The sequence below is a fragment of the Xenopus laevis genome, chromosome 7S (assembly GCF_017654675.1).
Source record: "Xenopus laevis strain J_2021 chromosome 7S, Xenopus_laevis_v10.1, whole genome shotgun sequence".
Classification (NCBI taxonomy): domain Eukaryota; kingdom Metazoa; phylum Chordata; class Amphibia; order Anura; family Pipidae; genus Xenopus; species Xenopus laevis.
In genome coordinates this window covers 57,119,149-57,137,627 of record NC_054384.1, presented here as the reverse complement: position 1 = coordinate 57,137,627, position 18,479 = coordinate 57,119,149, and the positions used below count along the sequence as shown (strand labels likewise).

Genomic DNA, 18,479 nt, shown 5'->3' with positions numbered 1-18,479 from the left:
TGAAACCACAGTAGTGGCAGCAACACATAAATACAGCTAATAATGTCATACAATAAATTATATGCAGTAGGATTCAAATAGAGTGAAATCAATCTATAGTGCTTATATCCAAGCATGAAATGCCTAAATTAGTATATGAACCACAGCATCAGCAAAAACCACTCACACTGTTGTAGATAGAAATGTTCAGTTCTTAGAAGTGCTGAACCATTGATGCTTGAGAAACAAATGGTTGCAAAAAAATGTAAATATTGCGTTGGCATTCATTGACAATCACTGCTGAAACATGAACACAGCTGTAACACATAACTTAGGGAATTCTTTTTATGGACAGCAGTTCCTAAAAAGTAATGTCTTGTGTAACCCGCCTTGTTGCACCAGCCGGATCCTGCTGTCACCCACACTTAAAAAGCTGTATAAGGAAATTCATGTGCAAATTAAACATGAAACACAATCTTTTTTTCTTTAAAACATGTATACTTTTTATAAACTCATTTAAAAGTTTCAGCTGTCATTCATATATAGCCTGCCCCTTCTATATGCCTCAGGCATAGAGGTGGGACAGTTATTTACTTTCACTTTCCATCCGGTGCTTTCTATATGACACTGCTGTCTTCACATTCCCCCTCCCTCCTGACACCCTATAATCATGTAGGGTACCATGCATGGGCAATAGGTCCCCCATTCTGGCACATACACAAGATTTTGGGGTGATACACAACTTTGATTGAAAAGTCTGTGCGATTGGTCGGAATGGTTTTCAGAAAATAGTGAGAATTCTTTTAGATTTTGATAAATTACCCCCTTAATGTCTCTCAGAAATCACTTATAAGCTGCTCTGGGCCTAAAAAACTATAACACTAACACATTTTCATTGCAAATCCTGGCAAGCATTGGTACAGCCCAAAGTTTTTCCTTCTTCTTCTTCTTATTTTAACCTTTAGCAAATCAGAAATATTTGGTGAATATTCATAATGCACAAATTCACTGTGTTACACTTGCATACCTCCCAACTGTCCCTTTTTCTGTGGGATAGTCCCAATTTTGCCAGCTCAGCTCCTAGTCCCTTCTTACAGAACTGTTCCCAGTTTCTTGATCTCCTGCACTGATGCCAGAAAAGGATACAAAGTTTCTGAAATGTAATTAAAATAAGAGTTTTTTTTGGCACAGACCCCAGCCATAACACTGAGCAGCTGCACTTTTATACATTTATAACAATTTAAGATAAGCAAAGATACAATTGTAATTAAGACAGCGATCCCCAACATTTTTTTACCTATGAGCAAAATTCAAATGTAAAAAAGTTGGAGAGCAACACAAGTATAGAAAAAGTTCCTGGATCGTATTATCAGGCCAGTGTATTATGTATATGTAGACCCAAATTCTGTTTTTCTGTGGAGACAAATGGAGGATTCTTGGGTGGAACATACCCTACACTCTTTACCTTGGGCCAAAGATATTAGCCATCTTATTAAGGGGCTACGTCCTCACGTATTAATAACTCCTACCCTCTTAACCTGGAAACAACTTAACCTTAAACTTGTTCCCGCCTAGTTTACATGACAACGGTTTTAAACAAGCCTTTGGAATTTCGAAGCCTAGATTAAAACATTTATTGTTAACCCAGCCGGGAGGATCGTCCCAAGTAGTACAGCAAAAGGAGCTGTGGTCCATACAAGATTTATGGAGATTTAGGCAACTCTCTCATTGGGTGAGGGACTTAAAATTGTGGGGAGTAGTGGCCAGGGACCTAACTACCTTTGAATCAATTTGTGCTAGAGACGGGAATATTTCACACCAGATCTCTATATTTTATAAGTTAATAAATAGCTTAAAGTGGGCCCATATTTACCGAACTAACTCCCGCTGCTCTATTAGTAATAAATATCAGGAATACTCCTTTAAATTATTATCCCGGTGGTATAGAACTCCTGTGAGGCTGAAACAGATGGGTCTGTGTCCAGACGATTTATGTTGGAGGTGCAGATTGAAAACTGGGACTCTATCCCATCTCTGGCTAAATTGTTCGGTGTTAAACTCTTTTTTGGTGAATGTGATATCAGACTGTAAGAACATAACTGGAATTCAACTGCCTAAATCTCCGTCGACCCTACTATTGTTTCATAATATTAATTCTTTTGACCCTTCCAGGTCAAAATTATTAGTGCAGCTCCTGATGGCAGCTAAGTCCTTAATTCCAATGCATTGGAGGAGCTTACTACCTCCTGCTAGAGAGGAATGGTATAAAGTTGTGAGTGAAATATATCGTATGCAGGAATTGACGGCATATATAAATAATACCCATGAGAAATTTGCGGCCACCTGGTTCTTGTGGATGCAATTTATAGCAAATAAAGGGGAAACAAGTGTTCATTGACATAATGTAGCTTGAAAGCGGTGCTATATATTTTAGACTATTTTATATGGACATATTGCCTTGCCTTACTTATTTGGTTATTTTATTTTGTCTTTTTTTGTTCAATCTTTCTATATTTTTTTTTTTATTTTCCATTCCTGTAGTTTATTTCTTTATTTTTAATGTGTATCTTCGTCATCTTTTGCATTTATTGAACTCTTGTTTATTGTTGCAATGTGATTCATGTAACAAATGCTTCTATACATATCTCGACAATTTTATTTCAATAAACACATTTTTGAATATGAAAAAGTTCCTGGGTGCCAAATATGGGCTGTAATTGGTTATTTGGTAGCCCCTTTGTGGACTGGCAGCCTTCAGTCTGGCAGTACAAATGTTTTTTATTCAAATAAAACTTGCCGTCAAGCCAGGAATTCAAAAATGAGTACCTGCTTTGAGGCTACTCGGAGCAACATCCAATGGGTCATAGAGCCACTGGTTGGGGATCACTGTAATAAGATAAGCACATATTTTGGGAGAACTGAGATTTATAGCTTAAAGGACAATTTCACCTTAATTAACAAAACACATAAAATATTGCCCTAAACCCCCAAAAATATGTTTAAACTTTCATAACCTGCAACATTTTGGGTGTAACCATAAATTGAACTTGATCAAAAAATGTTGTCATGCCTCGCATGGCTGATGTTTTTGTCCCTCTTTACATTTTTCAAATATTGGGAGGTATGCACTTGGATTAAGTAGGTATAAAATGTGTAATACCTTTATAATGACAACCTTGACACATTTTCTTGTATGTTTACACACAGGGACTTATTTCTTAAACTGTGTAAAATATATCTTATATCACCACAGTAATTAGTGGTGCTTGCGAAGCAAAGCATCACTACTGTTATCTTGCAAACTTATTTTTATTCTTCTTCCGTATGAAAGTTTGGCGCGTAACTAGTCCCGCACCGTTTGTCCTAGACCCATGAATGAGGTGTCAAATCGTGCGGCTTAATCGGGAATGGGGTGGTATGACTTTTCTAAGGGGTGGGTGGTTAATTGCCCCTTGCGGGGGCAATTAACCACCCCGAAAAATCCCATAGATTAACATTGAGGCCAACTTTTGACGGATTCTAGCGCAGAGAGGGAATCTTGTAGAAACGTTAAATGTACCACATTTGAAGAGGTTTGCGACCTGTGTCAGATGATACCCCACACGAGGGTATAAGTTTTACCCCCGGGGCAGGAGAGGTCCCCAAATTTGCCCCATTGACTTATAATGGGGAATTTATCGAATAATTAGTTTGTCGCAGACCCATGAATGAGGTGTCAAACCGTTCAGCTTATTCGGGAATGGGGTGTTGTGACTTTTCTGTCCTATTTTGGGGACCCAAAAAAGTGAGCGGAGCCGCAAACAACCAATCAGATTTTCCCTATTGACTTCAATGAGAAAATGTAAACAGCTGTAATTCTCACAGTAATAAAGCCAGAGCTCCCAAACTTGGCACCGTGGGTCACTGGGTGACTGCGGCCAAAATTTACAAAAAGTGGGCGGAGTCTACAACAGCCAATCAAATTTCAGCCATTCAATTAAATAGGAAAATTTTAAACTGCTGCCGCTCTTAGACGGTTAATGGCAGCCTCCTCAAAGTTGGCACAGTTGGTCACTGGGGGACTGGGATTAAAATTAAGAAAAGTGGGTGGAGCCAAAACCAACCAATCAGATTTCTTTGATTGGTTTTAATGGGAAAAATTAAGAAGGCTGCCATTCTCTCAGTATTGATGTCAGGGACCTTGAATATCACAAATGTGGTCGCTGGGGGTTTCCACTTCAAGTTTAGAAAAAGTGGGCGGAGCCACCAACAACCAATCAAATTTCATTCATTGATTTTCAATAGAAAAAAATAGAAATGCTGCCATTTTTACACATTAAATGACAGCATTCCCAAACTTTGGTATGTTAGTCACTGAGTGACTGTGGTTCACAATTAGGAAAAAAAGGGGCGGGGCAACAACAGCCAATCAGATTTCAGCCTTTGACCTTAATGAAAAAAGATAAACTGCTGCTATTATCACGGTTTAAATGCTAGGTGTACCAAACTTGGCTCAATTACTCACTGGGTGACTGCGGTCAAAATTTAGGAAAAGTGGGTGGAGCCATAAACAGCCAATCCGTTTTCACCTATTGACTTCAATGTAAAATTTTTGATTACCGCCGTTCTCACAGTTTTAAAACCGGAGGCCCCAAACTTGGCACTGACCATGACTAGGTAACTGGGGTTAAAATTCAGAAAAATGGGCGGAGCTTAAGACAGCCAATCAAATTTTACCTAACGCTATTCAATGGGAATATTTAAATTCCTGTCATTCTTACACTGTTAATGTAAGAGTGCTCAAACTTGGTCCATTTGGTGACTGGGTTGCAAATTTTTAAAAGTGAGCGGAGCCAAAAATAGCCAGTTTGTTTGGATTGATTTCAATGGTAAAATTTGGTTGGCTTTAAATTTCACCGGTTTAATCCGGATTCTACCGACTTTGTGTACTCTCTAGGCACCAGGGGCGACTGGGCAAGACACCCAACATATATGGGGGGCCTGAGTTTTGCCACGGCAAGCACCACTCACATTTTCTTCAGGAAATGTACCTCTCTAGTTCTTTACTATACTGTGCAAAATCATGTGTATTTACAGCATTAAACTGGTTAATGAATGTGAAAACTTTGATAAATTATTTAGCTTTATACACCATCTTTTTCTTAAGAATCTCTCCTTAGCCACATTGACGTTAATGGATTACACCAGCTTTAAGGTGGTATAAAATAAAGGCATACATTTCTTAATCTTGTGATCTTGTGCTTGAAGTGGGATGGGATGCGGGCAGATGGGGTCACACCACTAACACTTTTAGATTACTGAACTTTTTTTTTTTTTACATACTAAAACTTTTCTCCTGCACTCTGTGTCCCTCTGTAAATATCAGCATATCATTTTGTTCCCAAAGTGTAAGTCCAATCACTGCTGCCTCTAGATCAGATCATCTGGAGAGTGAACCTTCTATTCAATGCCCATGTGTCTATTCTGGAACTTATACTTTTAGAGCAAAAAATCTGAAACAAAAGCTGATGCAGCATGACAGGGTAAAGGTGGATGGCACGTGGGGAAGATACAAAAATTGCCACATGGTAGACTTGGAATGAAGGAGATAATGGCCCACATTGAAGGAAACAACAGGCAAAAGATAATGGCATATTGCAAGATGGTGAAAGAGATGGATAATGTGGGAAAGAGGAAGAAAGAGAGAATAACACATAAAGAAAGAATAGAAAAGAAAATGTCAAAAATATAGTGAGGAGACAGCTTTACAGGAAAGAGGGGAACATGTTACACAGTGGTTAAAGGAATGGATGAAAGCCCGGAGAAAGTCTGGCTGCTGGGGGATAAAGACAAGTAAAGCAATACTAACAAATAGAGGTAAACAGTATGAAATGGGGAGACAAAAATGAATAGGACACAAAGGAACGAAAAAAGGGATTAAAAAGGGACCATATCTTCAATGTAGCTTTCCACATTAATCTTTGCTGACCTTATTGATGACGGGAATTTTTATGAGTGGGGCCTTGTCAGTGAGTGGGGCCTTGTTTTACAGTGAGCTTATTTGTGGTTGTGCTGCACACAAAGGAAGGAAAAAAGGGATTTGAAAAGGGCTCATGTGCTCAATTTAATTTTCCATATTAATCATTAATGAACTTATTGATAATCTTTATTAGTAAATCAAAGTACATACTCAGAATATCAGAAATATCATATACTTTTTCTTACTGAAAAAGTATTTATTATGGAACAGAAAACATGCTCCACATTCAAGTAGGTCTTAAAGTGAATGAATAATGTTACATTCCAAAATGGGAAGTTTGCCATATATTTAAAAAGGAAGTAAAGAAAAATATATGAGACCATGGGGAGGCAAAAAAATGCAGATGGATAAGATACAATCTAGGTAGGATTAGAGTAGCTGAAACATGAAAATACAAATTAAGTTGGATTTAGTTTGTGTTCAGTAGAGTCTAATAAAAACTATAGCTAGTTATCACAATTTGTGCATAATATATCAGCAGAAGAAGGATTCATTTATAAACTTTTTTATTTAACTGATTTATGAACAATGCCTATGATAAAAAGTGAACAACCTTTATTATAAAAATAATCCCTTAAATGTGAGGATATTAAAATATTTTTAACATATCATTTTCATTTTTCTTAGAGATTTTATATATTTAACAATTTATCTGTGAGTGTTTGAGTTCCTCAACCTAGCTATTACAAACAACACACTTATGGTCTAACTCACTGACTTAAACTATGCTATATTCCAGCTGCATGCACCGATGGCAGAACAAGCTGACTGTCACCCCCTGCTCCTTTCAGCTTCCTACCTCCACAATAAAATTTTCCTTAAGACAAATAGCAGTTTGTTATAATGAAATTTTGGATGTACAAAATGTAAAATTCATTTTTTTCAAATTAAAAAAAAAAATGAAAATTAGTTTTTTTTGATACATTTGTCTTCCCAACCTGTACAAGTATGGGACCTGTAATCCAGAATGTTTAGGACCTGGGGTTTTCCATAATTTTGATCTTCATCTCTTAAATCTACTAAAAAATGATTTAACCATTAATTAAACCCAATAGGATTGTTTTGCCTCCAATAAGGATTATTTATATCTAATCTAGTCTATTATATATCATATACAATGTATTGTTTTATTATTACAGATAAAAAAAGCTAATCATTTTTAAAAAATGTACTTATTGGATTAAAATTGAGATTTGGAGAGGTCATTCCCATAATTCAGATCTTTCTGGATAATGGTTTGCTGGATAATGAATCCCATATCTGTATATGCATAATATGTATTGCAGGTATTGAACCTGTTATCCAGAATGTTTTGGATCTGGCTTTTCTGGATAAGGGATATTTCTATAATTTGAATCTTCATACCTACTAGAAAATCATGTAAACATTAAATAAACTCAACAGGCTGGTTTTGCTTCTAATAAGGATTAATTATATCTTTATTATTCAGCATACTGAGGGCTGAATAAGTTATTTTATATACAGTATGATTACTTGTGTTCATAGTGAAGGACAGATGTACAGTAATTTAAGGATCCATAATTTGTCTTTTATAAGATAGCAAAATACATTAAAATATATTATACCTGAACATTGAAAGATAACTTAAAACGGAGCAAATGTGACAATACTGTCATAGCAAAGTAAGTTTAATATTTAGAGGTATACAATAGTGTTAGTTCTTGTTGAAGGCCATCTTTCACATAGTGTATAATGTAGTAGACAAAGGCTCAAATAGAAAAAAGAAAATAAGTAGAACTGAAGTTTGCCTATCAATTATTTTAAAGGTGGTGATTAAACTCTAATATAACAATACACTGTTTTCTAGGGAAGCACTTGCCTTGTAATGGATGGATTTACCCAACAACCAGGAAGTAATTTGAATAACAGATTGGAAGATAAATAAAAGAATAAATATAGGTAACCACAATAACCAAAAAAGTATGCTTTCTAGTTTCAGGAGTCACTGACCCCAACAGGTAGATAACTTTTTAAAGTTCAGGTTAGATGGATGAAGTGAAATAAAGGCGATTCAAAAGTGACATAAATTTTCTAATAGGATCAGTGTTGGTAGCAGCGTTCCGAAGGGCTCTGTACTTGGTTCTTTTCTTTTCAACTTGTTTATTAATGACCTGGAGGTGGGCATTGAAAGTACTGTTTTTATTTTTGCTGATGCTACAAAATTGTGCAGAACTATAGGTTCCATGCAGGATGCTGCCACATTGCAGAGTGATTTGTCTAAGTTGGAAAACTGTGCAGCAATGTTAATAAATGCATTGTGGTTCAATGTTAATAAATGCAAGGTTATGCACTTTGGCAAAAATAATATAAATGCAAGTTATACACGAAGGGGCATATTTATCAAGGGTCGAATTTCGAATTGAAAAAACATTGAAATTCAAATTCAAAATTAAGTTGAAGGGTTTTTTTGGTCGAATAGGTCCATTTTTGATTGAATTGGTCCATATTCGGCCAATTCGAATCATACGAATCAAAGGAATATCGCATTCAATCAAATTGGATTCAACATTTTTACCAAAAAAAAACTTGATTTTTCAAAGTCCACCAACTGACTCCAAATGGGTTCTAGGAGGTCCCACATAGGCTAAAACAGCAATGTGGCAGGTTTTAGATGGTGAATGGTCGAGGTCGACGTTTTACAAAAGACAGTACATGATAAATTTCGATATTCAAATTTTCACATTTTTTTTCAAATTCAAATCGAATTTGGACTATTCCCTAGTGGAAGTAAACAAAAAATTCACCTCGACTTTTGACAAATTTGTGTTGGGAATTTCCTTAACTAAGAAGGATCTAGGGGTTTTGTGGATAACAAGTTGCTAATTCTGGGCAGTGTCATTCTGTGGCTACTAAAGCAAATAAAATTTGCATAAAAAGGGCATTAACTCAAGGGATGAAAACACAATTATGCCTCTTTATAGGTCCCTGGGAAGGCCTCATCTAGAGTATGCAGTACAGTTTTGGGCTCCAGTCCTTAAGAAGGATATAAATGAGCTTGAGAAAGTGCAGAGATGTGCAACTAAAAGGTTAGTGGGATGGAAATTATGAGGGTACACTGTCAAGGTTGGGTTAGTTTTCTCTGAAAAAAAAGGCACTTGCATGGGGACATGATTACACTTTACAAGTACATTAGAGGACATTATATACAATGGCAGGGCACCTTTTTACTCATAAAGAGGATCACTGCGCCAGAGGCCACCCCTTCAGACTAGAGGAAACGTACTTTCATTTGAAGCAATTGTTGTGGAATGCACTGCCGGGTGAAGTTGTGATGGCTGATTCTCTTTTAAGAGTGGCTTGGATGATTTCTTGGACAAACATAATATCAAAGGCTATTGTGATACTAAGCTCTATAGTTAGTATAGATATGGGTATATATAATTTATGTGACGTTATGGAGGGGTGTGTGTATGGATGCTGGGTTTTCATTTCTTTTTTCAAACTGATTTAACTATATAACTATGTTACTATGTAACAAATGGTCATACTACAAGTATAATATGCACACTCTTGAATATTTACATTTGAATCCAGTTCATCAATCTCCAATGCATATTTTTGTATAACTGGCATGTAGATCAAAGGTAGTGGTAAAGAGTTTCTTAGAAAGAAATGTAAAAACTTGCAAGCACAGTGAACACAGTGAGAAGCTGAGAAGCTTGTCAAGGTTAACAATGTAGAGAAGTACAATCTCAGGCCCAGTAAACCATGTGAAGCTTGATAACCCCTTCTAGCAGGGTGAATAAATGAGAGAGAATGCCTGACAAGTGAAAAAAATTGTAAATGTAATATAAAGGAAGGCACTGACATAGTAAAGTGGAAGAAGACAAATCTTATGGGAGTACTGGGAAACTATTTTGCACTTGCATAATTTGTATCCCTTATTGATATCAACCAGTTAGGATATGCCTTGTAACACAATTTCTGAGTGATTCGATTGAAAGAAAAAGCCTTCTTGATAGATAAGTGCATAAAAAGACTTTGTTTTGCAAGCTCAAATGTAGGAAAAAAAAGGGGGGATATCTGTTTTAATGCCCTGTGTGCATGCACATACAGTATGATGCTCACCCTGAGGATGGCTCTGTGTTGTGGTCCAAAAATGGTCCCCAGGATGTTTAGGGTGAGTTGCAATAATCTGAATAGAAGGTACTTGTTTTATCCTAAACTCATGTTTGGGTTGCTGAATTAAGAATCCCTGATCTGTGTTTTCATATGCATTTTAATACCCAAATCCTCCTGTACTTAAACATAAAAGTATGAGAAAAAATAATACACTTTAATAATTTAAAGAATTGAAGTTTGCATTTAAATACAATATATAAAGCTGGCAAATCAAATATATAAATATGGCTTTGTACAGAAAACTGTATTTTTCAAATGCACAGAGTTAGTTTTAATGAAAGGTACCACTGTATTAAGCATAGTTAGAAAACACAGAAACAGAACTCTACATATTTTTTTTCCTTCTACACCCAGCTGGCAGGCATTGTAATGCTGCTACTGCTTTTATGGTATTATTTTACTCTGCACTGAAGAAGTCTCTGTTGGTGGGCACAAAAATCATGCTGTTTTTTCCACTTCTGGAACTGACACATAGCCTCTTTATTTCCTCCCTTGGGGTTAACCCAGTGCACATGATTGGCATTGTCACTGTATTCAGACCTTTTACAAGTAGTCATGCCTTTATCAGATTAGCTCACAGGGAAGCTGCTTGTGGAAGTTACTTATGTTTTAATAATGTATTTCCTAACCTCTGAGGCATACTATCGAACATGGGTAGGTAAAGCTTGCAACATTTCAGCTATCTGCAAAAACACTGTGGGAGCTATAGCAGCTGTAGATTCACTTTCATAATTTGCTTTTGGCTATTGCTGGTTGTCTGCTTTTAGTCTAGCTGGTCTGTAGAAGTGGGGCCTTCCAGGACATAACGAATAAAGAATGGAGTGGCCTACAGTATGTATTTGTTCTATAGATGGAAGGTAAACTATCATGAAATGCAAAGGTTTATATTTGTTTCAGCTCATGGACATTTCTAAATATAATCAATTAAAATATTGTAATGTTTATGAAATAATCAAGTTATTCTTAATTATCTCCACTCAACTGGCCTCTCAATATGCCATACCTCACAACTGCCCCAATTTGCATGGGACAGTCCCAATTTTGACAACTCAGCCCACAATCCTTGATTTTGTATTACAATGTCCTGAGTTTCACTTTGATTATCTGCATTGAATGCCACTTCCTTCCTGTCAGCTCACAGAGGGTGGGGCTACTCCCCCTGCTTGCACAGAAACAATACAGAGGAGAGACAAGTACACAGCTCTCCTAGACATATTAGAAATGTTAATATAATACAATTTTTTTTATATGATGAAGATTATATTACAGTTTTAAAGATAGTTTTTTTTAAGGTTTCATTGTAAACTGCTCTTGAGAGTATAATTCAGATTTGATGTTCTATTATTTTATTCTCTTATAGAGTAGTTTTTGAAAAACAGACTATTGCTGTAATTTATCTGGGCTCACCTATAAAGTAATCCTGTGATATATACTTAGTTCTCCTTATGGCACTATTCCATGCCATATGCTCATTGGTTTGCAGCCAAATTATGTTCTTTGAAGTTCAATGGAGAAATAATTGGTTATCTAAAAATACAGTAGCAATGCTGTGTCATAAATAATTAAGTAGAAAATTCATCTCACACACTATTTTAAGCAGAATGCAAACGGTAGGATTTAGTGTAGTTTTTTGTTGTTATTATTCTATTGTGTGCTTTGTTTGCCTTTTTATTGTGTTTCTCTCCAAGATCAATAGTTTTGTTTTCAAATTTGAGAGATGCAAAACATAGTGCTTGGAATTGTCTTGAAGCATTGAGTCTACAGAGAAAATAACAATTTACAGTGCAATAGCCTTGTATTTTCACTTGTTTTATGCAGGTGGGAGGCAGGAAAATACCTCCTGCTCCACTCTTCCCCTAAATTTTCTTCTTTGGCCCTTGTGTCTGTCTTTGGAAGACATGCTGAGCAGTGTGTTGGGAAGTGCTAATTTTCCTTATAGTTATAATGACAATAGTAGACTCAGTGCAAATGTTTTAGAAAATATCTTCCATTAAATTTGCCAAAAGTATTTCAGACATAACTCTTCCGCCAATAACCACAAATAGAAACAATGTTCTATATACAAATACACCAATGTTTCTCATTATAAGAACAAACAAAACACATTAAAAAACTCATTAGCCAGCAAAACATCCAGCTTTGGCTCTATGAAGAGCTTTCTTACCATATAGTTTATCTATTGAAAGTAAATTAAATGAGTACAGACTATAGCTGCTCTGTTAATTTCATTTTCTTTAAAGCTATTACTACCATTGAAGAGTGTCTTACTTTAGTGGTGCTTAATCAAAGCACATAACTAACAGTTCTGTCTTATAGTACCAACAGTCAGTAGTTAGGAAGACAATGAACGAAGCCTATATAGCCATAAATGACTGACCTAGGAGAAACTCCATCTAGTATCAACATATTTTGTATCTTAATTTTATTTCCATTTCATTTATAATAATTAGACCTTTTTCAGTCCTGTTCCACCTTGCTGTTGTCCATAAGGAACCCCCTACCGCAAAAATATGTTAAAAGTGGTAAACACTACTCTACTTTTTTCCTTGATTTTCCAGGAATATCTAATAAGGTAACAGTTAATAATATAGTTGTTGTTAACTATAAAATATATATGTTTGAATTCTAGCAGGGTCAGTCAAACAAATATGGAACCTAAGTAAAAGAAAACGTTGGGACCAATTTTTTAACCAGTCTCTTGAGACAAGTCTATTAAAAGCTGGCACTAGTGATGAGCGATTTTTTTTGATAGGCATGCATTCACGGCAAGTTTCTGCATTTCGCAATCTGCACATTTTTGAAACTGTCAAAAATCCCCCGTGAAAAAAAAAGGTTTTGCCAAGACAAAAAATCGCCATAAGAAAAGCACTCATTAACTTTTATGCATTTGGAGTGCTAAAAAATTGTTGCGCATGTAAATATTTGTCGCACGTAAAATAATTTTGACGCCCATTGACTTCAATGTGTTTTGCAATTTTTCGGGACAGATTAGCTCATCACTAGCTGCCACACCACATACATTTGCTCACTCACTTTTCATTCCTTTAATGTCTCAGTAGTAGAATATTGCTTATTTTCTGAAATGTTGTGGTATAGATCAACATGAAATTTTCATTCCCAACTGTAATTGAATTTTTTTTCCCAATTGAAATCTGTTTTGCAAGTAGGATATGATTCTTGCTATACTAGCAAGAAAAATGTGTAATATTTGCGGCTTTTTTTTTTAACTGGAAATAGTTTTTCAGAAGATATAGCATACACTAATCCTGTGATATTAATCACTAATATTGAAGGCAAATACAGAGCAGACTGTAAGAAAGTATGAATTAAGAGGCATTGATACACAAGGGTAGGTAATCTTCCAAAGAACTTTGATACTTTGTGCATAAATGAATAGAATTTTCTTCCATTGCATTTAAACAGATAGCAAATGAATGTGGGAGCTGCATGGTCTTTGGCAACAGCAACTGCAAATACTGCTTGCTACTGTATATGCCATAAAGGAGAACTACAGCTTAGCTAAAAGAATTAGGAATGTTGTACATTATGTTTTGGGCTTCTGTGCCAGCTCAAGGCAACCACAGTCCTTTAGCAGTGAAGATCTTTGCCTCCAAATATGCCCCAGTAGCTCTCCATCTTCGTTTCTGCTGATTCACTGTACACACTCAAAATATACAGTACACTTAGGGGCACATTTACTATGGGTCGAAGTTAAATCCTTCGAATATCGAAGTTGAAGGATTTACTGCAATTTGTTCAATCGAACAATCGAAGGAAAAATCGTTTGATCGAACGATTAAATCCTTCGAATCGAATGTTACCTTCCATCAGAAATTGCAAGGAAAGCCTGTGGGGACCTTCCCCATAGGCTAACATTGGTGCTCGGTAGGTTTTAGGTGGTCGAAGTTTTTTTTAAAGAGACTTTGAATGGTCGAATTTTTAGTTCAAATCGTTCGATTCGAAGTCGAAGGTCGAAGTAGCCAATTTGATGGTCGAAGTAGCCAAAAAAAAACTTCGAAATTCAAAGTATTTTTCATTCTAATCCTTCACTCGAGCTAAGTAAATGTGCCCCATAAACTATACTTGATTAGTAATTAATACAGATAATTACTTCATGGCAGATCAGAAACCAGTAGCTTCAGAATTTAATCAGCCTTGTAGCATCAGCTTATATTACAGGCCAACCTCATTTTCTGTTTGTTAATAAATTTGCAACAACCCCTAAACCAAGCTTCTTAACAGCTGCTCAGAGCCCAGTGAGCATGTGAGTGTTGCAGACACTTTTCAAGATGGTGACCCCCTGTGACAAGTTTGAAGTAGTTGATCATTGTTGCTATTGAGAAGCTGAAACTTTAGGCTGGTGCAATAAGTTCAATATATAAAACGTAATTTGTATCCATATAAATTTTTACAGTTTAGTTTTCCTTTAATAACCTCAGAACTGACAAAATGAATTACTATTGATGTAATGAAAGAATTAATTCTCTTTTCCTCAAGTTTCTTCTGTCTAAATCAAATTTTCTTGGCAAACCATGTGGGGTGTATTGATTTGATTTCTAGTGAAGTTAGTTCTAGTGAGTTAATAGTAATCAAATATCAAATATTTCCAATAAACCACCATGGCAGTACAGTGTTATAGTAAATGGCTGTTTAGACCAGAAAATAAATAGTTACACATTGAGTGTATATGTCGCATAAAAGATCATCTTCTTTCAATGAACATGTCACTAGGTCTCCAAGCACACACATTGAGCGGTAACAAATACCATAATTAAACACCCAAAAAGATTTAAGTATTGATCTAGTACATGTACCCAAGTGCTAAAAAGTTTGAATGGCCAAGTAATTTTGAGTCACTTTATAGAAATTAATATAAATATTTTTATTTGTTACATTTTTTATTTTGTCATAAAAGGAACAAAGAATAGAAATACATTTTCTCAACAGAGGCTGAGGTGATAGAGGTAAAAATCAGCGTGAGCAATTAACAGTCATTCACAGTAACATGGTACAACAAGATTCAGAGTCAACATCTGGAGTCAAATAGAATGGAATAGAAACATTTCCCAAGGAGATCATACTTTGGAAGAGGACAATAAATCACTGTTGCTAGTTACCTCAAACAAATGCAAGCAAAACTTCCGATCGAAACCTTGTGATGCACCTCCGCCGTGCGTGCGAACGTATCAATCCACAAAATAAAGTTTTCAAGGAACGATCCAGACTGCAGGATTAACTGCTCAATTAGGTGTTTATTATTCAACACAACATGTTTCGAGTCTCAATGGACTCTTTGTCAAGTGTATACAAAGGATGTGAAACAATGTATAATATAGTGTTTAACAGGAAATGACATCAAAGCGTTAAGCCCATCCTCCAAGTGAAAAACAGGTGGGGGAAAAAAAGAACAATGTTTCAAAAGTAAATAATATTACAAAAGTAAATAGAGATAACTTCAGTTTGCAACAATGTAAAATGTGTCCTTATGTAATAGAGTACAATTTCAACAGGCTAAAGGCCTTTGTGCTTCTCATTCAATTTTTATTCGTGATACGCTTCAGCTGTCACCAAGTGCTGTAAAGAAAGGAAAATATCAATACAATATAAACGAGAGTAAAAGAAGGGTTAAAAACAGGGGACCAATGGGCATTTAAAGAACATATCATCCAGTATTTTCGATATGTGGATGATATCCTTATCTTTTGGAAGGGCCCTGTCCAAACCTTTGAGGAGATGATCGTAGAAGCCAATAAAGCCCATAAAACCATTAAATTTACATCAGAAGTTGGTGGACTCTCGTTGAACTTCCTGGATGTACACCTTACAATCGCTGAAGGTCGTGTGCATACTAGCCTGTACAGGAAGGATACCGATAGGAATAATGTCCTGCATGCCAAAAGTTTTCATGCCCCCAATGTGGTTAAAGCCATCCCAAAAGGGCAGTTCCTACGGGCCCGTAGGATTTCATCTGATATAGAGAAGTTTGAAAACGCTACCGCGAATTTGAAAAAAAGATTCCTGGATAGGGGGTACAACAAAAAGTCCATTAATAAATGTATCGAAGATACACATAAAATTGAGAGGAAAGAACTACTGACTTATAAACCTAAAAAAGAAAGTAAAAGGCTACCATTTGTATCTACGTTTAGCGCGAACAGTAAAGCTATTGAAAATACCATACGTAAATATTGGCCTATTGTCCAACAGGACAATATTTTGGGTAAATGTGTCCCTAATACCCCTCTATTCAGTTACAAAAGAGGATGCAACCTAAGAGACATCCTGTGTCCATCAGAGGTTAACCCCTTGGGCCCACGTACACAAAGGTTTATTGGAAGACCAAAGAAGGGTACGTTTGCATGCTTAAATTGCGTATGCTGTACATCTATTATTAAAGGAGACAATATCAACCACCCATGTGATGGGACCCCCATACGTCTACGACACTATGCCACATGCGACACCTGTAATGTGGTGTACTTGCTTAAATGCCCATGCGGGATGGCATATGTAGGCCAGACAGGGAGACAAGTCAAATCAAGAATCAAAGAACATCGAGGCTATATTAGGAACTTTAAAAAGGATACTTATTCGGACACAGCAGTTTCTAGGCATTTTTCAGCTATGAGTCATAACGTAAACCAGCTAAAATGGTTAGTTTTGGAGGTCGTACATAATCCCCCAAGAGGTGGGGATTTGAAACTGCGATTGTCTCAAAGAGAGATGTATTGGATTAGAAAGCTAAACACCGTAAACCCTAAAGGGTTAAACGAATCGTGGAGTGTAAAAAGCTTCTTATGAAACGTTGCTGACACTAATCTCTATGTTTATCTCTCTTCCAGATTTTGACCCCATAGCTACACATTCAGAATGTTTCAGAATCCAGTTATGGTAACGTACAGTATTTATGGCTACTTTATCATGTAGAATATGTTTAAGTCCGAGAGGACTCTGAGTCAGTTTCAGCCAATTGAGAGACAGATTGGGCTAGTAGGCCGTATGTGGCAGTACTAACAAGTGTTCGCCCATTGGTCCCCTGTTTTTAACCCTTCTTTTACTCTCGTTTATATTGTATTGATATTTTCCTTTCTTTACAGCACTTGGTGACAGCTGAAGCGTATCACGAATAAAAATTGAATGAGAAGCACAAAGGCCTTTAGCCTGTTGAAATTGTACTCTATTACATAAGGACACGTTTTACATTGTTGCAAACTGAAGTTATCTCTATTTACTTTTGTAATATTATTTACTTTTGAAACATTGTTCTTTTTTCCCCCCACCTGTTTTTCACTTGGAGGATGGGCTTAACGCTTTGATGTCATTTCCTGTTAAACACTATATTATACATTGTTTCACATCCTTTGTATACACTTGACAAAGAGTCCATTGAGACTCGAAACATGTTGTGTTGAATAATAAACACCTAATTGAGCAGTTAATCCTGCAGTCTGGATCGTTCCTTGAAAACTTTATTTTGTACTTTGGAAGAGGGTTTATCAAGAGTCTGGTATGTTATAGGCCATAAAAGTCAACATCTCATCCCTCAGAATATCCATATCTGGTGCAGGATTTATAGTAAATACATTGGCTGTTGTATTCATGAAATTCTACATTTGTCAAAGGATCCTCCATTTGCATCAAATCCAGCATTGCAGACCCTTGGCATTTTAGTTGTTTCTGGATATATTCAGGGAACAATTCAACCTACAGTAGCTCTTCCCTAAGATACAAATGGCATATAAGTTATTTTTATCTGACCTTACTGTGAAGTTCTTTCCACAAGAGTCAAAATACACCAATATCGCGGTACCAGGGAATAATCAAGGAGATTAGTCAAAACGAGCAAAGATCAGGACAGGCAGCAGACTAGGTGAAAACAGGGATGGGCAGGATCAGCAACAAGTCAGTATACACTGAATAAAGCACCCAGCGAGCACAAGAGCCATAGAGCGGTGTGGAACGAGCACCCAAGGATTAGGGCTGTGAGTGTCCCCGCCAGGAGTGCGCCGCCCCCCCTGGACCCACTAGACCACCAGGTAACCTCACAATAGGCCTTTTTATATAATTCTTTCTGTGTATATTGTCACAATTACTTTTGTACCCTGAGAGACATTTATTCTGTGTACTACAGATATTTTTGTATACAAAATGTATTTGGGACAAACAGCACCCAATAGATGTATCTTTGTTTTATTATTACAGAGGAAAAGAACAGAATTAGAAATGTATTTCCTTAAAATTGAGTCTTTATGAGATAGCCGGACAAGTGATTCCATACCTGTAGGAAGGACTCTCATTCATTCCACAAAGAGTCTCCTACCTAGTATGTTAGCATTAT

The 18,479-nt window shown here is 36.3% G+C and overlaps 2 protein-coding genes across 4 annotated transcripts in view; both read left to right on the top strand.

The window, feature by feature from the left end:
• The window catches only part of ntm.S (neurotrimin S homeolog), a 778,399-nt gene that overhangs the window by 35,070 nt on the left and 724,850 nt on the right, over positions 1-18,479 (top strand). The gene's annotated exons all lie outside the window — the stretch shown is intronic.
• Positions 15,052-17,581, top strand: LOC121396408. The gene is made up of 2 exons (XM_041571293.1): positions 15,052-17,032; positions 17,239-17,581. Exon 1 carries the CDS (start codon positions 15,875-15,877, stop codon positions 16,940-16,942), a length of 1,068 nt encoding a protein of 355 aa, XP_041427227.1. The 5' UTR covers positions 15,052-15,874; the 3' UTR covers positions 16,943-17,032; positions 17,239-17,581.

Excerpts from the sequence above, each read along its gene's own strand:
- LOC121396408 (XM_041571293.1), top strand. The coding sequence starts at position 15,875 with ATGATCGTAGAAGCCAATAAAGCCCATAAAACCATTAAATTTACATCA.